The sequence below is a fragment of the Scyliorhinus torazame genome, chromosome 19 (genome assembly GCF_047496885.1).
Source record: "Scyliorhinus torazame isolate Kashiwa2021f chromosome 19, sScyTor2.1, whole genome shotgun sequence".
Taxonomy (NCBI): Eukaryota; Metazoa; Chordata; class Chondrichthyes; order Carcharhiniformes; family Scyliorhinidae; genus Scyliorhinus; species Scyliorhinus torazame.
The window spans coordinates 113,226,387-113,251,434 of NC_092725.1; the positions used below are offsets into that span (position 1 = coordinate 113,226,387).

Consider the following 25,048-nt stretch of genomic DNA (forward strand, 5'->3'; position numbering starts at 1 on the left):
TACAGCGATTAACTTATCTCCTGATCCCCAAAGCCTGTCCACCGTCTACAAAGTACAAGTTAGGATTGTAATGAACTCCACTTGCCGGATGAGTGCAGCTCCAACAACACTCAAGAAGCTCAACACCATCCAGGACAAAGCAGCCCGCTTGATTTCTTCTCCTTCCACAAACATTCAAACCCTCCACCACCAGTAAACAGTGACAGCCGTGTGTACCATCTACACTGCAGTAACTCACCAAGGTTCCTTAGACAGCACCTTCTAAATCTACGACCACTACCATCCTAGAAGGACAAGAGCAGCAAATACCTGGGAACCCCACCACTTGGAGGTTCCTCTCCAAGTCACTCACCACCCTGACATGGATATATATCGCCGTTCCTTCGCTGTCGCTGGGACAAAAATCATGGAACTATCTCCCTAACAGCACAGTGGGTGTACCTACACCTTGGGGACTGCAGCAGTTCAAGAAGGCAGCGCACCACTACCTTCTGAATGGCAACTAGGGATCGGCAATAAATGCTGGCATAATCAGCGACACCCAAATCTCGTAAATTAATTTTTTTTAAACATATAATGGAGAATTATTTTCATAGTTTACTGACAAATGCAATCCTACCCTGGAAGTGATGAATCTTGTCATTGCTGGCTGGCAGGTTAACTGTTCAGTGCATTTAACATTACCTTGCCTGCTGGAGGCTCCCTCCATAACTTTATTATCTTTTTAATTCTTTATTTTTTCCCATTCTCCCATCTCCTGAAGATGTTGGGCGGGATTCTCCGATAATGGGGCTAAGTGTTGACGGCGTCGTAAACGCCAGAGCGTTTTACGCCGGCGTCATCTGGCCCCTAGGAGAAGCGATCCTGTGCAGCACAGGGAGCCAGCATGGCACTGGAGCGCTTCACGCAGCTCCGGCTGCCGATACGGGCGCAAGCACGGGCGGCACGGATCCGTGCATGCGCGCCACGACCGGTGCAGGTCCGCGCATATGCGTGGGTTGCCTTCTCCGCACCGGCCCCCAGGCAACATTGCGGAGCCCTACAAGGGCCCGGCACGGAGGAACATAGCACCCCCCCCCCCCCGCCCCGGGATTAGCCCGCCCGCCGATCAGTAGGCCCCGTTCCTGGGCCTGGCCACCGTGGAGGCCCCCCCGGAGTCGTATCCCCCATCCCCCACACCAGGGCGGCCCCCGCAGCCAGAACACCGACCGCGCCGGGTAGGACCACACTCGAACGGCACCGGCGGGAGTCGGCCGAACTCGGCGGGCATTCGGCCCGTCAAGCGCGGAGAATCACTGGGGGGGGGCTGCTCGTTGAGCAGCCCCTGAACGTCGCCACAGTGATTGCGCCGGCGCCATTGGCGCTGATTCTCCGGTCACCGGGGAATCTGAGGCCCGGCGTTGGAGTGATTCACGGGATTCGCAACCCACCCACCCGCCCCCGGCGTTTCTCTGACCCACCGCGGGGTCGGAGAATCCCACCCTTTGCCTTCTTGCTGCCATCCACAATTCCCGACAACCTCCAGTAGCTCACTCCCATCTTGTTGAAAAAAATAGCATTACAAGCTGAATTTTTTCACAACTACAGATTAAATTTGTTTGAGGATTTTGTTTGCAAGTACGTGATGCTTTGCCCCACCCCACCACTTCTCAAAGTAGAGCAAAACTGGTTGTGTCAAGTTCCTTAATCCTCAGGAATCCTTTACTGAAACTGAATCAAATTAAATTTTAAGCAGCATTTTATCTAATCAAACTATTCCTGTTACAGCTATGTCAAGCTACCTCTTTATAGTCAAATATGAGCTGCCAGAAGTAATACGGTCATTTATGGGAATCGACGAGGTCAATGGGTATGTATCTTGGCTTTTATATAACTGTATGTCATGGCTCATCACAATTGTACAAAACAGTAGTTGTGTTGAGAATGAATAATGTCCCTTCCTCACCATCTAAGTTTCAGTTTCAAAAATTAACTATTTTCGTTCAAAGATGACCATGGGCGCAATTTACTGACCACGTCCTGCCAGAATCGGGATGGGACACGGCCAGTAGATCCCGTGAGAGGCCTCTTCTGGGATTCCCAATGGTCACTCTGCCATGTGAGATCTAACAGGATTTTGCAGTCCGGTCCAGCACACAATGGGCAGGACCCAGCCTTGCAGAGTACACCCGATCTAACCGGCACCCAGGAGGAGATCCCAGCCATTTAGCACTGGTCCCCACAAACAGGGACCAGGTGGAACGGCACTTGGGGGGGTCTCCTACGCTATCAGGGCCCCTGGGTGTTTGGTATCTGCTGATGCCACCTGGACGCCTAGGCCCTGCCATCCTGGCCACCTGGCAGTGCTACCTGGACACCCTGTCAATGCCATTCAGGTGTCCGGCTGACACTGCAGGGTGGCCAGGTGGTACTGCCATGCTGGCAGGGGCACTGCCAAAATTCCAGGCTGGCAGTGCCCAGGGGGCATGTTGCCCATGCGGGGATCAGAACCGGGGGTGCCCTGCCCAGATGAGTTGGGGTGCAGCTCCTCAGTACAGGAAATCCGACTGAGTGCGGCCTCGGTGGGGCATTCCCCGCTGAGGCCCTAAATAAAAACAGTGCCGTTAGATAGCGGGGTCATTCATGACACTTGACCCCACTAATCCCGCTCAAACTGACTTTTTTTTTTTGTTGGATCGCGCCCAAAGTCGTTTCTCAGTTTCTTCTTCTTAGGCACAAATAACATTTCGCAGCTCACTGCCTTCTGGCAGAAATTCCCACCAGGAAATCTGCCTTCTGGCAGACATCCCCGCCAGGAATTTTCTCAGCAGTTTCTCCTATGTATTTTATAGAACAGACAGTGCAGAAGGAGGCCATTCGGCCCATCGAGTCTGCACCGGCCGACTTAAGCCCTCACTTCCACCCTATCCCGGTAACCCAATAACCCCTCCTAACCTTTTTTGTTCACTAAGGGCAATTTATCATGGCCAATCCACCTAACCTGCACGTCTTTGGACTGTGGGAGAAAATCGGAGCACCCGGAGGAAACCCACGCACACATGGGGAGAATGTGCAGACTCCGCACAGACAGTGACCCAGAAGGGAATCGAACCTGGGACCCTGGCACTGTAAAGCCACAGTGCTAATCACTTGTGCTACCGTGCTGCCCAAATGCAGATGAACCTCTGCTTACACTTCTATCCTTGGCTCTCTCCATACTTAGGTCTGCTAATCTGGAACTACACCTTCCTATGTGTGTAAACCAAAACAGCAGTTCTCTGAATAAATCCTTTCAAGAATAACTTTATTTTTAAAATAAATTTTCACTTTTATTTCAGTAGCATCCGGATGAATGGCCTTTATATTTGCAAATCCTAACTCTGAACATGAACAGACTAGTCAGTAGTGGGAACTCTTAATAGCCAAACCTCCGTTGGCATCCAAACCCGTGAACCTGTCTTCATTGATTTATGCGACCACAAAGAAGATAGCCAAATGCGTTGTTTAAAAGGAACTCCTTTATGTAAATAAAAAATAAAGTTTGACAATAGAAGTAGCTCAGAACAGTAGTAACAGTAATAACCATGGAAACAGGAGGACTAGTAAAAAAGATCTTGCTTCCAGGTCACCCTCTTGCAGACTGAAAAATCTGCCAAAGCCCGCACATGCTCAAAACCCATAACAGAAACTAGAGAAACAATTACACAGGAGAAAGGCTTATAAGAACACTCTGTACTCAAAATGACAATCTGTGACAATTTATTCTTAGGAATGACAACACGGGACAATTTTAAATTAATAAGGTGGGTATCCATAATGGGATAAAAACAATCCATATTCTGAATATTTATTATCATGGAAATGGGGAGAATTTAGAATGTTAGGTTTTGTGACAGCATTCCTCGAGGAAAGACAATTTGAATTCAAAGGATGGAAATAATGCTCGGTTTGTAGCCTTGTTTATAATACAATGAAATTATAATGGGATAAAATTTTCTCTTTCAGAGAGTGGTATACAAATGGCAACTACCTTGTTGTAATTGTGTCGCTGTGTATTATCCTGCCTCTGACCTTTCTAAAGAATTTGGGTAAGTTATTTCCCCTGTGCATAACATATCCATAGTCTAGGAGCAATGTTATTTCTGCTGTTTGTGCCAGCAATATAACATCATTCAATTAAATTGTAGGGAGATGATTTTTTTCTTCTCGGGGGTAGTGAGTCTTTGGAATTCTCTTCCTCAAAAGCAGAGTTTTTGAAACTTTTTAAGGCTGAGTTAGATAGATTCTTGATAAGCAGGGGGGTGAAAGGTTATCGGGGTTAAGTGGGAAGGTGGGGTTGAGGTTACAATCAGATCAGCCATCATCTTGTTGAATGGAGGAGTGGGCTGAAGAAGAAGTTGAGTATCCGTCTCCTGCTCCTAATTCACATGTCTGAATATTCCCAGCATCATATTTAAGTGTCTTTCTGGTATGTCGCGGTTGAACTGAAGGATCAGAAAGGTTTATTTCAGAACAGCAAGATTCCTGTTGCTCAGCTGAAAAATGCATATTCATAAAATGAACCTTGGTTTCTTGCTCAACATGCGTTGGCACCTTACTGATGACATAACTGTGGCATGTTTCTCGGTGGCGGGAGGCAGTCCGCTGTTGACCAGCGGCTCAGGATTGGAGATACACAGCATGGGCAGCACGGTGGCGCAGTGGGTTAGCACAGCTGCCTTACGGCGCCAAAGTCCCAGGTTCGATCCCGGCCCTGGGTCACTGTCCGTGTGGAATTTGCACATTCTCCCCGAGTATAGGCAATGGGATGAGCAGACTGGGTCTATTTCCTCTTGAAAAGAGAAGGCTGAAGGATAACTTCGCAGAGTCTTCAAAATGATGAAAGGTTTTGAGAGAGCAGGCACAGTGTGTGTGTTTCCCTTTGTGGGGAAGAGCAAAACTAACAGGCATCAATATAAGATAGTCACACAAGGAATCAGGAATTCAGAAGAATCATCTTTACCCAGAGAATGATGAAAATGTGGAACTCATTACCATGGGGAGTGGTTGAAGCAAATCATATACATGCATCCAAGGGAAGGCTAGATAAGCATGTGAGGGAAACGGGAACAGAGGGTTATGCTGATAAATGAGGAAGGATGGGAGAACGGTTGAGTATAAAAGTCAGCATGGACTGTTTGAGCCAAGTAGCCTGTTTCTGTGCTGTATGTTCCTCGTCATTTATTTCAGTAATGGGACCCATTGAAATCACTCACTGATTTATTTTGATATTAGCATAATGGCCAGAATAGTTCACTGACCATGGGCGGGATTCTCCGACCTCACGCCAGGTCGGTGAATCGCCGGGGGCTGGCGTGAATCCCGCCCCCGCCGTGTCCCAAAGTCTCCGCCACCAGAGATTCGTCAGGGGCAGGAATCGCACCGCGCCAGTCGGCGGTCCACCCCCGCCGATTCTCCGCCCCCCGATGGGCTGAAGTCCTGCTGCTGGAATGCCTGTCCCGCTAGCGTGGATTAGTCCACCTTTTGAACGGTGGGACAAGGCGGCGCGGGCAGGCTCTGGGGTCCTGGGAGGGACGCGGGGCGATCTGGCCCCAGGGGGTGCCCTCACGGTGTACTGGCCCGCGATCGGGGCCCACCGATCCACAGGCGGGCCTGTGCCGTGGGGGCATTCGTTTTCTTCCGCCTTCGCCATGGTCTTCACTATGGCAGAGGCGGAAGAGACCCCCTCCCCTGCGCATGCGCGGGGATGACATCAGCAGCCGCTGACGCTCCCGCACATGCGTGACCCGCGTCACCAAGCGAAGACCTTTCGGCCCCGGCTGGCGTGGCGCCAAAGGCCTTTCCCGCCAGCCGGTGGAGCGGAAACCGCTCCGGCGCGGGCCTAGCCCCTCAAGGTGCGGCCCGACGCCAGAGTGATTCCCGCCACTCCATTACGCCGGAAACCCCCACCCCGCCGGGTAGGGGAGAATCCAGCCCCAGATACTCAAGCCTTTAATTGTTAAGAAATCTTAAATATACGGGATGAGATTGTCCGGCCAACCTGTGGCATGTTTCTCGGCAGCGGGCGGGGAAGGGGGGACTGCTGTTGGCCAACGGCGGGATCTTCTGGTCCCATTGCTGTCAATGGGATTTCCCATTGAATTCATGCCACGCCACCAAGAAACCTGCAGCAGGGATGCGCTGTCGGCGGGACGGAGGATCCAGCTGGCGTGGACAGCCGGAAGATCTCGCTCATGGTTAGTGTTGATGTGGAGATGCCGGCGTTGGACTGGGTTGAGCACAGTAAGAAGTCTTACAACACCAGGTTAAAGTCCAACAGGTTTGTTTCGATGTCACTAGCTTTCGGAGTGCTGCACCTTCCTCAAGGAAGGTCTCCTTCCTTGAGGAAGGTGCAGCACTCCGAAAGCTAGTGACATCGAAACAAACCTGTTGGACTTTAACCTGATGTTGTAAGACTTCTTACTATGGTTAGTGTTGCCTTAGAACCAAAAAAACTGATCATTTTCTTTCTCCCTACAGGGTATCTTGGTTACACAAGTGGATTTTCTCTCTCTTGTATGGTTTTCTTTGTTTGCGTTGTAAGTATAAACAGACTACACTAAATAATAAAACAAAGCTGGTGCTAGAATGGGCAGATTCTGTGCTGGAAGGGGCAGCACGGTAGCCTTGTGGATAGCACAATTGCTACACAGCTCAAGGGTCCCAGGTTCGATTCCGGCTTGGGTCACTGTCTGTGTGGAGTCTGCACATCCTCCCCGTGTGTGCGTGGGTTTCCTCTGGGTGCTCCGGTTTCCTCCCACAGTCCAAAGATGTGCAGGTTAGGTGGATTGGCCATGATAAGTTGCCCTTAGTGTCCAAAATTGCCCTTAGTGTTGGGTGGGGTTACTGGGTTATGGGGCTAGGGTGGTGGTGTTGACCTTGGGTAGGGTGCTCTTTCCAAGAGCCAGTGCAGACTCGATGGGCCGAATGGCCTCCTTCTGCACTGTAAATTCTATGTAAAAAAATTCTATGGAATGCAGCCTAGTAAATTGATTCAACAGCTTTTGCTCCAGAAGAGAACTAGCCCTTTAATATGGAACCTGTAATATAATAGCAGGAATTTACAATCACATTTTTACATCGCCGGCAGAGAAATGTTAAAAGGCAGCCATAAACAATGACCATAAGAAACTGTTTGCACTTTGCATATTAGCTTTAGAGCAGTAGCACCACCAAGCTCAGCATGACTGCCCAGGTTCAATGTCCCCTCTGCTAATGTGCAACCAGGTCCTAGTCTGAACCATGCCAAGCAGGGTGCTGTTGGGCAGAATATTTCCTCATGTGTCTGAAAATTGGATTGGGTCTTCTGCCTGAATGGCACATTGTACTTTGTGACGCCTACCTCTAGAGGGCATCTGCAAATAGCATATTGCTTGCCTGTTCTTTTGTTAAAGATGCTCAATAAATGAACATTTTTCCACTAACCATTTTCTACAACATACCTTCAGTCTGTTTGAATAAGTGGCACAATGGTTAGCACTGCTGCGTCACAGCACCAGGGTTCGATGCTGATCTTGGGTGACTGTCTGTCTGGTGTTTGCACATTCTCCCAGTGCATGTGTGGGTTTCCTCCGGGTGCTCCGGTTTCCTCCCGCAGTTCAAAGATGTGCAGGTTAGCTGGATTGGCCATGCTAAATTTTCCCTCAACGTCCAAAGGTTAGGTGGGGTTACAGGTTTGCGGGGGAGTGGGCCTATATAGGGTGCTCTTTCAAAGGGTAGGTGCAGACTCGATGGGCCAAATGGTCTCCTTCTGCACTGTAAGAACTCTATGAAGTTGCTTACCCTTCATACATTATACATTACTGCCCCCCTCCCCCAACCAGCTTTTTGAAAGATGGGGTGGCATAAAATTGGGCACCATGGTGGCAGCACCATGCTTGTCGCATACTTTCCGGAGCTGGGATTTTACCTGTGGCGTGGGGAGGCGTTGGGGTACACTCATGGGCCACTTGCAGCCCACTAAAACCTCCTGCTACTTCTAGGATTTTAGCTGCAGCGACGGATGCCTGAACCAAGTTTCCAGGCTGCTAGTTAAAACCTGGCAGTGTTATTGCTAGCTTGGAGAAGGGGAGGGGGGTGGAGCTTCTGGGTCTGGGCACCCAATCCACCACCCTTTTCTACTCACCCCACCTCTGCCCTGATCAACCCGGCACCCCACATCCTCTGCCAGCCTGCCACCATCAAAGCCCCAGACTTACTCTCATAGAACATAGAACATACAGTGCAGAAGGAGGCCATTCGGCCCATCGAGTCTGCACCGACCCACTTACGCCCTCACTTCCACCCTATCCCCATAACCCAATAACCAATCCTATCCTTTTTGGTCACTAAGGGCAATTTATCATGGCCAATCCACCTAACCTGCACGTCTTTGCACTGTGGGAGGAAACCGGAGCACCCGGAGGAAACCCACACAGACACGGGGAGAACGTGCAGACTCCGCAGACAGTGCCCAGCGGGGAATCAAATCTGGGACCCTGGCGTTGTGGAGCCACAGTGCTAACCACTGTGCTACCGTGCTGCCCATGAACTCCAGGGCTGTGACCATTTGATTGTCTAGCAACTGTCAGAGGCGGGATTCCTCCCAGATAGAGCCGAAGCCATGACCTTATGCACGGGTGAAAACTTAAGTCACAACTCCCCAGTCCAGTGGAAGTGGGATCATCCCTGACTTTTCAGCCAGGGTGGGTTGGAGCTATTGTCTCCAAGTAGAACTCCGGTCAAGGTCTTCTTTTCTAATATAGAGGATTGCCTTGTGCCTTAGCTATATTGGTACTGTATATTTTTGCACTAAATATTTATACTACTAAAATATTCTTCCAGGTAATATATAAGAAATATCAGATCCCCTGCCCATTGCCTCTACTGAGTCATTATTCAGGAAATCTGACAGCACTGGCGAACACTACAGGACACCTGGTAACCATGTATCCAATGTTACGCAACAAAACCACAGATCAGGACCTGAACCTCATGATGCCCTATGTTAATGGGCACACAGCAACACATGATGAAGATGGTACTCACATCCATACCAACGGTGTCAGTTATGAAGCCCATGTTGAAGCCGACATGTGTACACCAAAGTACTTTGTGTTCAACTCGCAGGTATACCCAACAATAAATGTACTTCGGAAACAATTTCCCTGTACGTCATTTTGGTGCTTCATGTGGTTATTTCTCTCAATTTCTTAGACGGCCTACACCATTCCCATCCTGGCCTTTGCATTTGTGTGTCACCCTGAAGTACTTCCAATCTACAGCGAACTTAAAGGGTAAGAACGTCACACACAGCCTTTTCGCATTCTATTAAGTTATGTTACAGAAATTCCATGAAAGATGCACAAAGGTATTGGAGGAGGCTTAAAGTCTACCCGAATATTTCTCCATGTTCTATTGAAAAGAAAACTGAGGAAGTTAGAGCCTCTTTTTGACAATTTATTTCGCCTTTTACTTCATACAAAAGTAAAATACTGAGAATGTGGGAGAACTGAAATAAAAACAGAAAATGCTGGAAGGACTCAGCAGGTCCTATTTTAGATAGTTACATGGGTAAGATGGGTATAGAGGGTTATGGGCCAAGTGCGGGCAACTGGGACTAGCTTAATGGTAAAAACTGGGCGGCATGGACTGGTTGGGCCGAAGGGCCTGTTTCCATGCTGTAAACTTCTATGATTCTATCTATGATTCTAGGTCAGGCAGCATCTGTGCAGAGTTAATCTTTCAGGTTTGATAAATTCTGATCATAGGTCAGTGATCCGTGGTTACGTTAGTTGGATTGGCCATGCTAAATTGCCCCGTAGTGTCCAAAAGGTTAGGTGGGGTTACTAGGATGCGCCGATAGGGTGGGGGAGTGGGTCTAGGTGGGGTGCTCTTTCAGAGGGACAGTGCAGACTCAATGGGCTGAGTGGCCTCCTTCTGCAATGCAGGGATTCTACGACCTCTGGGCGAAATATTCCTGGATATCCTGATGTCGGGTCTGAAAAGCGACATTGAAGCCACCGACAGCCATGGCAGCGTTCTCTTCCATTAGGGCCGATTTTACACCCGCGTTCGCCATTTTCCGATTTTCACCTGTTTGCGCCACCGTAACACACAACTTTGCTCTTCTCGTGATATTTTCTGCTCCCGTAGCCAAACTCACCTGGTGTGAACGGGAACTGAAAATCCCCGGCCTCTGTTTGTTTCTTCACAGGCGTCTGTCACCTGACCTGCTGAGTATTTCCAGCATTTACCGTTTTCACGTCACTTTGGATCTTCGTTCGCATATCGGCGTCTGCCAACATGTGTTTTTCAGGTTCTAGTGTAGCTCCTACAAAGGAAAGGACAAAGTTGCCATTGTGTAGGCAAGGTATCTTGCAGAGAATTTAAAACAATTCTGCTTACTTTTCCAGCCGCTCTCAGAAGAAAATGCAATATGTCTCCAATGTGTCGATTACTGCGATGCTCATCATGTATCTGCTGGCTGCTATTTTTGGTTACCTGACCTTTTATGGTGAGTTAGAATGCATGGAATGCTGAGACAAAATCAGCCATACTGAGTTTGATAGGCCAAATAGTTATTTTTCATAGAATCAAATGCAAATATGCATTGTCAATGGTAAAGGATTTCGTTTCAATGTTCCAATTCATCTAACTCCCAAAATTGTCAAAAAGAAGAGTAATGAAGTGCCAGAATTTGCTGCTCAGTTTATTTTTTTTTCCAGACAAGACTAATTGCGATCCTGTTTTATTTTCCTTTCCCCCACTCACAGGACAAGTTGAAGCGGAATTGCTTCATACCTTTACAAAAGTGTACAAGTTTGACACTTTGCTGTTGAGTGTTCGTCTGGCTGTGCTGGTGGCCGTGACGTTGACTGTGCCCATTGTCCTTTTCCCGGTAAGTAAGAACATGACTCACGATGATCCCAAATGTTCAAACACAAGTGGCTACTTTCTTTTCGTTACTTTTGAAAGTATTCCCCATATTTAGCATTTTAAGGAAAAATTCACAGTCCCCACTCATCACCAACTATCACATTCAACACCATGGTGTCCAGCTTGTCAAAATTTTAATTCCCAGAATGATTGTGAGGGGAGTTGAAGTTGATAGATTCATTCAAAGTGCACATCAAGAGTGACTAAAAAGTGCACATTGAGTATCTAAACAATTGTGTCAACTTAGCTTGTCTTTCACCCATGAGATCTCAGTTAAAATCAAACCCACTTTGGGACGGTATATGTCTTGTTTCAACCAGAAACAAATTTGTGCAATTGTAACAAAATTAATTGTATCTATGGCTCAAAGGACTATAATGAAGATAAATGGAATAGCGAATGGAAAATACAGTTGGGCATGCTTCAAAGCAAAGGAAACTATGTTTTATAATTGGTTGTCTATCCTTGACCTTGAAATTTTATATTGACTGTCAGGGAAGAATTTTCACTCTTCCAGGTCCCACAGGGAAATCGTAGGCCTCCTCTGCCCTGGGCTTCCCCCCACTCCCTGACTGCAACCCCTCTCCAGAATCTCATCAATCTACTCACCTTGTGCCAGGGATTGCACCCTTGGTGCCTGGCATCCTCTGAGCTGTTTGATTTTAGCTCAGTAGCTGCTTCCTGCTGCCGGGTGGGCTGGCCACTCACTGGGCCTCATTACTGCCTGGAAGTTAAAATCAACGCCCTAATGTCTTGGAATGGATAATTTGCAATTTTGGTACCAATATCATCACCTTGATTTGGAACCAAACTTTCAAGACATAAAAGCAATATAAATATTCTGACATATATCCCTTCCGCTAAAGATCTAATAAAGTCTGAATTTACAGGCTGTAGTAAGGAGGTTGGATGCACTTGTATAAACTGTTAAACTAGAAAATAATGACATGTGTTCAATAAGTTGATCTGTTATAAACAAAAATCATTCTCTGCTATCTAAAGTTGTGCATTACCAGATGTTCCCTTCATCTTTTATTTTACTTCATAAAGATACAGTGGAAAATGTTTCTTTAAATTACATGAAAAGAGATCAGGCATTTGTTGCTGGAAAAAAACCTGTTGTTTAAAGTTGAAGGAGGGTTTAGGGGATGGAAAATTTTGCAATGTATTCTCCCGTTGTGTGCTTATCCTTACAAAATATGCCTTGACAATGTCCTTTTTGAAGTCAGTGTTGGGTTTCCTTGCCTCTAGCACTTTTGTGGTGACATGGAGGAGCCCCTGTACATTCCAGGACTGGTCCGTTCAATGTTGTCCATTTTGGGAGGTGGTCCAGTGCTAGTCAACTCTTTGAAAGACTTACGTGTGCTATCTACTTCAGCAGCAGTTAGTTTTCCTAGGGTCAAGCAGTGCTGGGTCAGACCTCAATAACATGGTCCAAGTTGTAGCTGTCATTGACACCTGGAATATTATGAACAGTTTTAGTCCCCTTATCTCAGGAAAGATATGCTGGCATTGGAGGCAGTCCAGAGAAGATTCACTAAGTTGATCTCGGATATAGAGGGATTCGCTAATGAAGAGAGGTTGATAAGGTTGGGCCTGTACTCATTGGAGTTTAGAAGAATGCGAGGTGACCTTATTGAGACATATAGGATTCTTAGGGGCTTGACAGGGTAGATACTGGGAGATTGTTTCCCTTTGTGGGAGAGTCTAGAACCTCAGAGTAAGGAGTCGCCCATTTAAGATTGAAATTAGGAGGAATTTCTTCTCTCAGAGGGCAGTGAATCTGTTGAATTATTTATCACAGAGGGTTGTAGAAGCTGTGTCTTTAAGTATGTTCAAGGCTGAGATAGACAGATTTTTAATCCGTAAGAGAATCAAGGGTTATGGGGATAAGGCGGGAAAGTGGAGTTGAGCTTTATCATTCTTGATTAATAAGGGGATCAGGGGTTATGGGGAAAAGGCAGGAGAATGGGGATGAGAAACTTATGAGCCATGATTGAATAGCGGAGCTGAATGGCCTACTTCAGCTCCTATGTATTTTGGTCTTAATGGTGCAGCTCTGAGTCACATTGTCCCCTCCCTTCATACAATGTCACCTAAGTGGCCAGAGTGCGAGGAGATCCAGAATAGTGGGTCTTTCTCCACATAAGATCTTCAGTGTATTTAAAATAACATCAAGCATATTTTTATAAACGTTATTAGCAGATAATGAGGGTCAATGTCAAATAATATTTTCCTTGGCATTAAAGCAAATAAATTGGATAAAATCGTATCATTCACTTTATGAATGGGAATCATTGGCAATCGGCTGCTTTTGTTGCTTGTTTTCTAATAGCTGATTGTTTAAGGAAAAGAAAACAGTAACAAGGAAGCTCTTTATATTGATTTATGACCGAATGAATCTGGGTGTTTGGGGCCTGTCCTGACAGGTGTTTATGTGAGTTCTCACTCTGGTTTGATCCAACAGGTATGAAGGGCAATGACTCTTCAAATCTCTTTCTTGCGCTTCTTGCCAGATCAGCCACAGTGGTGGCTTGTGTTTTGCACGCTGGCACCTTCAACTTTCTGCTTTAGGCCTGCAGGCCAGCTCACTTCAGCTTGGGAATTTCGGGTAAGCCAAATCAGGCAACACAATGTCCCTCGTTCTAGCAATGCAGGTTTTCATAATGATGACTAGTTTTACTGCTCAGTCCACCTTTCACAAAATTAATTGAACCTTTCTTTCTGATTTGCTGAAGTATATCTCACTTTAAATGTATGTCGGTGTTGCCAAACTGCAGCTTAATGAAAATGTACTGTTGATACAACTCTTTCTTAGGTTGAACATGTTTGATTTCAGGATCTGCAATGTTTGGTTTTGCTCTTGAAGAGCAAATAATTTATCTCTTTGTAGATTTGTTAGAATTAGGGTCTACTGTAAATAAAGAACTTGTGTCTTTGCAGTGCCACTTCATGTCAGCAGGATATCCCAATGTGCTTTCCAATCAATGGATGACTTTTGAATTGTAGGTTAAGTATGGAGTGATATGTAGCACATTTATGTAGAAATATCAGTAAGGCTCAGAAAAAGGTTTTGAAGAACATAAGAACATAAGAACTAGGAGCAGGAGTAGGCCATCTGGCCCCTCGAGCCTGCTCCACCATTCAATGAGATCATGGCTGATCTTTTGTGGACTCAGCTCCACTTTCCGGCCCGAACACCATAACCCTTAATCCCTTTATTCTTCAAAAAACTAACTATCTTTATCTTAAAAACATTTCATGAAGGAGCCTCTACTGCTTCACTGGGCAAGGAATTCTATAGATCACAACCCTTTGGGTGAAGAAGTTCCTCCTAAACTCAGTCCTAAATCTACTTCCCCTTATTTTGAGGCTATGCCCCCTAGTTCTGCTTTCACCCGCCAGTGGAAACAACCTGCCCGCATCTATCCTATCTATTCCCTTCATAATCTTATATGTTTCTATAAGATCCCCCCTCATCCTTCTAAATTCCAACGAGTACAGTCCCAATCTACTCAACCTCTCCTCGTAATCCAACCCCTTCAGCTCTGGGATTAACCTAGCGAATCTCCTCTGCACACCCTCCAGTGCCAGTACGTCCTTTCTCAAGTAAGGAGACCAAAACTGAACACAATACTCCAGGTGTGGCCTCACTAACACCTTATACAATTGCAGCAGAACCTCCCTAGTCTTAAACTCCATCCCTCTAGCAATGAAGGACAACATTCCATTTGCCTTCTTAATCACCTGTTGCACCTGAAAACCAACTTTTTGCGACTCATGCACTAGCACACCCAGGTCTCTCTGCACAGCAGCATGTTTTAATATTTTATCATTTAAATAATAATCCCTTTTGCTATTATTCCTACCAAAATGGATAACCTCACATTTGTCAACATTGTATTCCATCTGCCAGACCCGAGCCCATTCACTTAGCCTATCCAAATCCCTCTGCAGACTTCCAGTATCCTCTGCACTTTTTGCTTTACCACTTATCTTAGTGTCGTCTGCAAACTTGGACACATTGCCCTTGGTCCCCAACTCCAAATCATCTATGTAAATTGTGAACAGCTGTGGGCCCAACACTGATCCCTGAGGGACACCACTAGTTACTGATTGCCAACCAGAGAAACACCCATTAATCCCCACTCTTTGCTTTCTATTAATTAACCAATCCTCTATCCATGCTACTACTTTCCCCTTAATGCCATGCATCTTTATCTTATGCAACAACCTTTTGTGTGGCACCTTGTCAAAGGCTTTCTGGAAATCCAGATATGCTACATCCATTGGCTCCCCGTTATCTACCGCACTGTTAATGTCCTCAAAAAATTCCACTAAATTAGTTAGGTACGACCTGCCCTTTATGAACCCATGCTGCGTCTGCCCAATGGGACAATTTCCATCCAGATGCCTTACTATTTCTTCCTTGATGATAGATTCCAGCATCTTCCCTACTACCGAAGTTAAGCTCACTGGCCTATAATTACCCGTTTTCTGCCTACCTCCTTGCACGGTAGCATTGTGGATAGCACAATTGCTTCACAGCTCCAGGGTCCCAGGTTCGATTCCGGCTTGGGTCACTGTCTGTGCGGTGTCTGCACGTCCTCCCCGTGTCTGCGTGGGTTTCCTCCGGGTGCTCCGGTTTCCTCCCACAGTCCAAAGATGTGCAGGTTAGGTGAATTGGCCAATGATAAATTGCCCTTAATGTCCAAAATTGCCCTTGGTGTTGGGTGGAGGTGTTGAGTTTGGGTAGGGTGCTCTTTCCAAGAGCCGGTGCAGACTCAAAGGGCCGAACGGCCTCCTTCTGCACTGTAAATTTAATGATAATCTATGACTAATCTAGGACAAAGGTTCGGCACAACATCATGGGCCGAAGGGCCTGTTCTGTGCTGTATTTTCTATGTTCTATGTTCCTTTTTTAAACAGTGGTGTCACGTTTGCTAATTTCCAATCCGCCGGGACCACCCCAGAGTCTAGTGAATTTTGGTAAATTATCACTAGTGCATTTGCAATTTCCCTAGCCATCTCTTTTAGCACTCTGGGATGCATTCCATCAGGTCCAGGACACTTGTCTACCTTTAGCCCCATTAGCTTGCCCATCACTACCTCCTTGGTGATAACAATCCTCTCAAGGTCCTCACCTGTCATAGCCTCATTTCCATCAGTTACTGGCATGTTATTTGTGTCTTCCACTGTGAAGACCGACCCAAAAAACCTCATTTTCCATTATTAAATCTCCCTTCTCATCCTCTAAAGGACCAATATTTACCTTAGCCACTCTTTTTTGTTTTATGTATTTGTAGAAACTTTTACTATCTGTTTTTATATTCTGAGCAGGTTTACTCTCATAATCTATCTTACTCTTCTTTATAGCTTTTTTAGTAGCTTTCGGTTTCCCAGTCCTCTAGTCTCCCACTGATCTTTGCTACTTTGTATGTTTTTTCCTTCAATTTGATACTCTCCCTTATTTCCTTAGATATCCACGGTCGATTTTCCCTCTTTTTACCGTCCTTCCTTTTTGTTGGTATAAACCTTTGCTGAGCACTGTGAAAAATCACTTGGAAGGTTCTCCACTGTTCCTCAACTGTTTCACTATAAAGTCTTTGCTCCCAGTCTACCTTAGCTAGTTCTTCTCTCATCCCATTGTAATCTCCTTTGATTAAGCACAAAACACTCGTGCTTGATTTTACCTTCTCACCCTCCATCTGTATTTTAAATTCCACCATATTGTGATCGATCCTTCCGAGAGGATCCCTAACTATGAGATCCTGAATCAATCCTGTCTCATTACACAGGACCAGATCTAGGACCGCTTGTTCCCTCGTAGGTTCCATTACATACTGTTCTAGGAAACTATCGCGGATACATTCTATAAACTCCTCCTCAAGGCTGCCTTGACCGACCTGGTTAAACCAATCAACATGTAGATTAAAATGATAACTGCTGTACCATTTCTACATGCATCTGTTATTTCTTTGTTTATTGCCTGCGTCACCATAATGTTACTATTTGGTGGCCTATAGATTACTCCTATCAGTGACTTTTTCGCCTTACTATTCCTGATTTCCACCCAAATGGATTCAACGTTATCCGCCATAGCACCGATGTCATCCCTTACTGTTGCCCGGATGTCATCCTTAAATAACAGAGCTACACCACCTCCCTTACCGTCCACTCTGTCCTTCCGAAAAGTTTGATACCCTCGGATATTTAACTCCCAGTCGTGACCATCCTTTAACCATGTTTCAGTAATGGCCACTAAATTATAGTCATTCACAATGATTTGCGCCATCAACCCATTTACCTTATTCCGAATACTACGAGCATTCAGGTAAAGTGCACTTATGTTGGCTTTTTTTACTCCTGTTCTGAATCTTAACACCTCGATCAGTAACCTCTCCTAAGTTATATTTCCTCTTAACCTTTCTCCTAATTTTCCTTGCCGTCGAACCCATATCTTCATGTAACAACCTGCCGCGTCGCTTACCATTAATGTTTTCACTTACCGTTTTATTTCTTTTAGTATTCCTGGTCCTATTCACTGAGCTCCCCTCAGTCACTGTACCTTGTACTGTCGCCCTTTTTGATTTTTGACTATGGCTTCTCTGCCTTACACTTTCCCCCTTACTGCCTTTTATTTCTGTCCCTGTTTTACTACCTTCCAACTTCCTGCATCGGTTCCCATCCCCCCCGAAGAGGTGAAGCCTTCAAGGGCATGATGTATAATTTGAGGATAAATGATGCATGGCAATGTTATTCAAAATGCATTCAGGCAAAACAAAGTAGTTTAGTATATATAAAGCATTGCTCCTGGAGGTATGTAAAGGGCATGATATTAGGAGAGTCCTTTGGTAGTCTTCCTCTATTTGGCTTCTTAAAGCAAATCACTTTTTGAGCGAGCACCCGCTAACCATACAGCCACTTACTTGCATTGTTCTATGGGTGAGTAAATTTGCAGATGACGCTAAAGTCGGTGGAGTTGTGGACAGTGCGGAAGGATGTTACAAGTTACAGAGGGACATAGATAAGCTGCAGCGCTGGGCTGAGAGGTGGCAAATGGAGTTTAATGCAGAAAAGTGGGAGGTGATTCATTTTGGAAAGAATAACAGGAAGACTGAGTACTGGGCTAATGGTAAGATTCTTGGCAGTGTGGATGAGCGGAGAGATCTCGGTGTCCATGTACATAGATCCCTGAAAGTTGCCACCCAGGTTGAGAGGGATGTTAAGAAGGCGTATGGTGTGTTAGCTTTTATTGGTAGAGGGATTGAGTTTCGGAGCCATGAGGTCATGTTGCAGCTGTACAAAACTCTGGTGCGGCCGCATTTGGAGCATTGCGTGCAATTCTGGTCACCGCATTATCGGAAGGATGTGGAAGCATTGGAAAGGGTGCAGAGGAGATTTACCAGAATGTTGCCTGGTATGGAGGGAAGATCTTATGAGGAAAGGCTGAGGGACTTGAGGGTGTTTTCATTAGAGAGAAGAAGGTTAAGAGGTGACTTAATTGAGGCATACAAGATAATCAGAGGATTGGATAGGGTGGACAGTGAGAGCCTTTTTCCTCGGATGATGATGTCTAGCACGAGGGGACATACCTTTAAATTGAGGGGCGATAGATATAAGACAGATGTCAGAGGTAGGTTCTTTACTCAGAGAGTAGTAAGGGAGTGGAATGCCCTGCCTGCAACAGTAGTGGACTCGCCAACACTAAGGACATTCAAATGGTCATTGGATAGACATATGGACAATAAGGGAATAGTGTAGATGGGCTTTAGAGTGGTTTCACAGGTCGGCGCAACATCGAGGGCCGAAGGGCCTGTACTGCGCTGTAATGTTCTATGTTCTATCCTAGTTACTTACCTCCCAGTGAATATGTGAGGAGATGGGAGGTGTGAAATTGGCATAATTATGAAGCAATATTTTTGAAACCATGTTTATTTGGGGGTGAGGCAGAAGCAGCACACTGCTCCAAATCCTGGATTCAAATCTTGACCAGGCTGATGGCATGGAAGTTGCTCTGGATGGCTCGGAAGTACGGACATGGAATAGTCTGAATCATAATGGACTGTGGTCTTGTATGGATTGGAAACATACTGTAACATCAGTGTGGCCAGCTTGAGAAGTGGCAAACTCCTCCTGATTCAAGTTGTGGATGCTCTTCTGATCTTGAATTTAGCAGAAGGATTACTTAACCTGGGAGTGTTAATGCTGATGTAATGTGCCCCGAAGAAACAAAACATTTCATTTTCTCACTGCAAATATTCTTTGAATTAAAATAGAGAGGTGTTTTTGATTAACTAACCTTCATAGATAATTTGCTTTAATTTACTTGACAAATTTATTTATCATCCTAGAAATGAATGTGATCAGCCCAATGGCAAAGACATCTGGATGAACTTTCTAATCTTGATTCTGAATGACCTTTAACGAAACAAATTAAATGAGATTGGTGTTTTTAATTATCCTTGTTGCATGAACAAAAACAGATTCCTTTGAGTTTAAAATGGGGAAAGGCAAGCATCTGATTAGGGCCTTATTGCGGGCATAGTGCAACATTTAACAATGAATGTATCCAATTTTGTGTGACAGCACTACCACAAGGCGAAACGTTTGAAGAATCAGACTATTATTATGGTTTGGTCATGCAGAGTTTAATTGTTGCCAGAAATCTCCTTTATTATCAACTGTCACATTGTTTGCAAAGACAATGTTGTAGTTCTTTTCGCCAAAGGATCTAAGCACTTTATCAGTGAGAGGTGGCACTTCCAATAAAGGCCTCTAGGCAGAATGTGGGGTGAGTTTAATTGTAATGTATCTCAGAAACATTCTATTCTATCACAGCAAAAAGCATTTTAAGGTGGCATCGAGTACAGTAATCGCCTCACAGCCTGTTTGTGCAATTTTCCATTGCCTTGCATTTACTTCTTTTTGTCTGGTCTGGTCTGGCGTTTGGTCTGCTCATTTTGATTTACATAATCTTTCCAGCCTTTCTAAATGCCAGAAAAAAGTAATTGATCTGGCTGTGTGGCACTGCGTTCAACCATTTGTTTCAAATTATGTGGAGATGAGCAGTTGCTTTTTAACTGTGATCCAACTCAGTTAAATGCTACTTTTACAGATCCGCTCCATCCTCTTACAATGTCTGCATCACAAAAAGTATCTGCAGCGTGACTCACTTAGAGCTTGTTGTCTACTGCTGCATTCTTAAAGTCCTGAGCCCTAGGACAAAGTGTTGCCATTGAGTCTGGATTGATTCAAATTGAGCCACAGCAGATTTAGATCTTTCCAAGTTCTCCCTGGATTGAGTGTCACTTCATTTTATTCCATTTAAGTGAAATGGGAGACTTCAGAAAAGGTTACACCTGAACTGTACATAAACTGGCCTGGAAATCTGTGACTGAAAAATGTGCTATGTGTTGACCAGTGTTGTTGTCTTGCAGTTGAAGAGTTTAGTTCATCTGCAGTACCTATAATGAAATGAACTAGGGTAGTCTTAATTCAGTTAGCTTATGAGGCTACAATACTAGACAACGCCTAATTCGGTAATAAATTGGCTATCCTGGACGGATGGTTAATGTCCTGCTCAGTCCTCCCACTCCTATAACTAGTGCCGAAAGGCATGTCTATTGCATTGCAAAGAACAGAGGTGAAACACTGGAGCTTACTATTCCATCCTTTAATGCAAAACTTTAAAAATTATCTTGAGGATAGTTTCTGCTATCGTGAAAGAGTTAACAACCGTTCTTTACAAGTGGAAATTCTGTAAGTTGTTTCCTCAGTAATTATTACACTGACCTAGTAGATTAGTTTGTGTTATAGTGTTCTCAATACCCTTTAAAGATTGTGTATACGAGGCCTGAGAAACCACTTGCGTGGTATTTTGTGGGCTGCCTGTATGTGAACTAAAAACTTAGAAGTTGAAATATTGCAGTGATTAAATCACTGTTTCATTGACGCACCTTTGATGAAAGAATAAACATATATTGACTTGAAGCTTTCTTTCAGTTCCACCTATTCTTCATTGACTGAAGGATTATATCCTCAAACAAATGATATGATTCACAAGAGTAACCAATTCTGAAACACCGTCCACTTGAATTTATTTAGAAGTAATGCAGGTTTTGTAAAGCAAATCCCATCCAAATTAAACATAATACCTATTGGAACTAAGATAATTATATAATGAAGGAATTTATACCAAGTGCCTAAATAGGTACAAGGTGGCAGTGGGAGAGATAGGAGAGATGACTGGAAGCATGGTTGAAAAAGTATGCTTTTTGATGAGGCTTTTAATGTTTGGGAAGATAGATCTCGGGTGCTGAGGTTTGGGAAGGGAATCTTACAGCTAAAGGCTTTGGAACAGAATGGGGAGATGCACAGCAAAACAGAATTTGGGGGCATAGGCTGGGATGTAAGGCTGCAGGAAGTTTCAGCATTTGGATGGTGAAATTTATTTTGGACAAATTGGAGCATGTGAATTATTGAGTTCAGGAGGCTGATGAGGAGATCACTGAAGTAGGTGAGGAGAGATAACAAAAGCATGGATCAAGATTTAAACTGGGAGTAAGGTAAAAACAGACATGGATGATGCTGCAAAAGTGGAAATAAGCAACTTTACGGATAAGATCTGGAATTCAGATCCAGCACTGTGTTGGCAAGATACTGAGGTTGCACAGCATCTTGTTTGACTTGGGTAAGAAGCTCTGGGGTAGGTGGAATCAATAGAAAAGGTATCAGGTTTTTGGCGAGGTCTGAATAAGATGACTCTGTGCCTGCTGCTACAGAGTAGCAATTGCCTCAAAGGAGATCCTGTCCCATCCACAAATTGATGTTGAGTATATAGCAAAGAGATGATGGTGGCGAGGACGCCAACAGGTACATGTAAATGAACATTTTCAGCCCACGTTAGCCGTCAGCAAAAGCGATGACGCAGGCGGAAAATCCCACAAAAATGGCAACACGCGATTCACGCTGTCGAGATCGCGTTTTCCAATATTACACTCGCTTCACCAATGAAGTATGCTCAGAAAGGGCAGGAAGCTCATTTAAATACATTTTAACATACTTACCGAGCGCCCGGCCATATGATCCCCCCTCCCTCACTGAATAATCATACGTCGCATCGGCGAGGTTCACGACAGTTTGGCAAAACGTGAATCAGTCAAGGGAATCCTCCCCCATACCCTTCCTCCCACGGTGCAGAAGTAAGCATAGCCCCCCCGGGGTGGGGGGAGAGAAGGACATGCCCAACCTGGTAGTGCCAACCTGTGCCAGAGGCAGTATCAGGGGAGGACCCTCTGAGAGCTCCCAACTGGGGGTGAGGTATAGATTATGTTTGTTGGGGGGGGGGAGGAGCCACCAATGCTGATGCTTGTGATGTGGGGAGGGGGGCTGATGCTTGTGATGGGATTGGTGTGAACCCCAATGCTGATGGTGGTGGGTGAGGGATTGAGAGCCACCAATGCTGATGGTGGTGGTGGGAAGGAACCATCGATGTTTATGGGGTATGTGGACGGACTGGGTGCGATTTTCTCTTTGCTAATTGGGGTGCCATTTTTAAAGGGTGCCCCTAGCTCTGTGGAGCCGGCCTTGGTGGCTCTATCAGGCCACGCCCCTCCACAGTGATGGTGTAAAACACACCCACTGAATTTATTTTTCCAGAATGGTTCAAAATCTGAACTCAAAACTTGCCTGAGCAGCTGGAGAGCTACATTCTAAATTTATTAAGGAATTTTTATGTTAGCATTATTATAATTTCAATGCCATTGTGTTACATCTGCAAACCTTCAAAATTGTCCATCATATTTAATACAATCAAGCTAGAAAAATGGTATATCATTGAAAACTATGGATGGAAGTATGGAAAAGGAGGAGCCTTTTTTATTTCATTTGAGAAGGTAGCTAAACAAATGAAATGGCCACAGGACATGTGGGTATTACTGATTCAAACAAAGCTGATAGGTAGGGCTGGTGAAGTGTTTGCATCACTACCAGAGGAGGTATCTGGGACGTATGAGGAGGTGAAAAAAATCCATCTTAGGTGCATATGAACTAGTGCCTGAAGCCTACAGACAAAGGTTTAGAAATTTAAGGAAAGAATTTGGTCAAACATACATGGAGTTTGAAAGGTTCAAACAGAGTAATTTTGATAGGCGGATAAGGGCTTTGAAAATAGACCACATGTATGAAGCTCTCAAAGAAATTATACTTTTGGAGGAGTTTAAAAATTCAATTCCTGGTGTATTGAGAACTCATGTGGAAGAGCAGAGGGTTAAAACTGCGAGATTAGCAGCAAAAATGGCAGATGATTATGAATTAGCTCACAAATCAAAGCTTGGTTTCCGACATCAGTTTCAGCCTGTGAGGGATGGAAACTGGGGACATGAGAAATACTCAAGTGGTAAAAGTAAAGGTGATCTGATGGGAGATAATAAGGAGAGTGTTCATCAGATTTAAAAAGAAATCCAGGAGGGTGGAAGAGACATGAAAAGTTTCAAATGTTTTCACTGTAATAAACTAGGTCATGTAAAGTCACAGTGTTGGTGGTTGAAGAAAAGCACTGGGAAGGCTGATGTGGTAAAACAGGATAAGATTGTGGGGTTTGTGAAAGTGGTAAAGGAAAGCCCAAGTGAAGCGAAGGAGGTACAAAAGATTGTACAGCCTGATCAAGAGGTGGTTAATAAGAAGGTGCCAGATCTCTTTAAAGAATTTACTTGTGTGGGTAAAGTTTACTCATGTTTATCAGGAGGAGCAGGTAAAGAAGTCACAATTTTAAGAGATACGGGAGCTAGTCAGTCTTTAATGGTAAGAGTTGAGGAGTTATGTAGTTTGGGAAGAATGTTTCCAGAAAAGGTGGTAACATGTGGAATTCAGGGTGAGAGGAGTAGTGTTCAATTATATAAGTTAAGGATGGAAAGTCCAGTGAAGAGTGGTGAAGTGGTCGTAGGAGTAATAGAGAACCTATCTTGTCCAGGAATACAGTTTATCTTGGGTAATGACATAGCTCGATTGCAGGTGGAAGTGATGCCTACGGTGGTTGATAAGCCAGTGAAAAATCAGACAACTGAAGTGTTGAAGGACGAATATCCTGGGATTTTTCCGGATTGTGTTGTAACAAGGTCAGAAAGTCACAGGTTAAGATAAGAGGAGAAATCAAAGTGAAGATGACGTTGAAGTGCAATTATCAGAAACGATTTTTGATCAGATGGTTGAAAAGGATCAAGAACAGGTGGAGGATGAGGCGGATATTTTTAGTTCAGGAAAATTGGCGGAGTTACAACAAAAAGACATAGAAATAAAATGGATGTATCAGGAAGCATTAACAGAAGAGGAATCTGAGTGTATACCAGAGTGTTATTACCGTAAAAGTGATGCCTTGATGAGAAAATGGAGACCTTTACATATGCAGATGGAAGAAAAGTGGGCAGATGTTCATCAAGTAGTACTGCTGGTAGGGTATAGAAAGGAGGTGTTGCAAGTTGCACATGAGGTACCAGTGGGAGGTCATTTGGGAATAAGGAAAACTCAAGCTAAAATCCAGAAACATTTTTATTGGCCTGGACTACATAAAGATGTAGTTAAATTTTGTCAATCATGTCACACATGATAGGGAAACCTCAAGCAGTGATAAAACCAGTACCCTTAATACCCATTCCAGCATTTGAGGAATCTTTTATAAGGGTCCTAATTGATTGCATAGGACCGCTTCCTAAAATGAAAAGTGGGAATCAATATCTTTTGACGATAATGGATGTGTCTACTAGGTTTCCAGAGGCCATTCCAGTACGTAATATTACAGCTAAAAAGATTGTGGAGGAGTTACTTAAATTCTTTACTGGATATGGACTCCCCACAGAAATACAATCGGATCAAGGATCGAATTTTACCTCAAGGTTATTCAAAGAAGTTATGGATAGATTTGGAATAAAACAATTTGAATCAACTGCGTACCATCCAGAATCACAGGGAGCGTTAGACAGGTGGCATCAGACATTAAAGACAATGTTGAGGGCTTATTGTCAAGATTATCCAGAGGATTGGGATAAAGGAATTCCATTCGTACTGTTTGCAATTAGGGATGCACCTAATGAGTCAACCAAATTTAGTTCTTTTG

At 44.7% G+C, this 25,048-nt stretch overlaps 1 protein-coding gene across 4 annotated transcripts in view; it reads left to right on the top strand.

The window, feature by feature from the left end:
* The window catches only part of LOC140396432 (sodium-coupled neutral amino acid transporter 4-like), a 116,137-nt gene that overhangs the window by 74,710 nt on the left and 16,379 nt on the right, over positions 1–25,048 (top strand). For all 4 annotated transcript variants that reach the window (XM_072485051.1, XM_072485049.1, XM_072485053.1 and 1 more), the window contains exons 7-13: positions 1,768–1,849; positions 3,985–4,067; positions 6,499–6,557; positions 8,842–9,126; positions 9,214–9,293; positions 10,413–10,513; positions 10,773–10,897. In XM_072485051.1, coding sequence (XP_072341152.1) covers positions 1,768–1,849; positions 3,985–4,067; positions 6,499–6,557; positions 8,842–9,126; positions 9,214–9,293; positions 10,413–10,513; positions 10,773–10,897 — 815 coding nt within the window. The remainder of the gene's footprint in view (positions 1–1,767; positions 1,850–3,984; positions 4,068–6,498; positions 6,558–8,841; positions 9,127–9,213; positions 9,294–10,412; positions 10,514–10,772; positions 10,898–25,048) is intronic.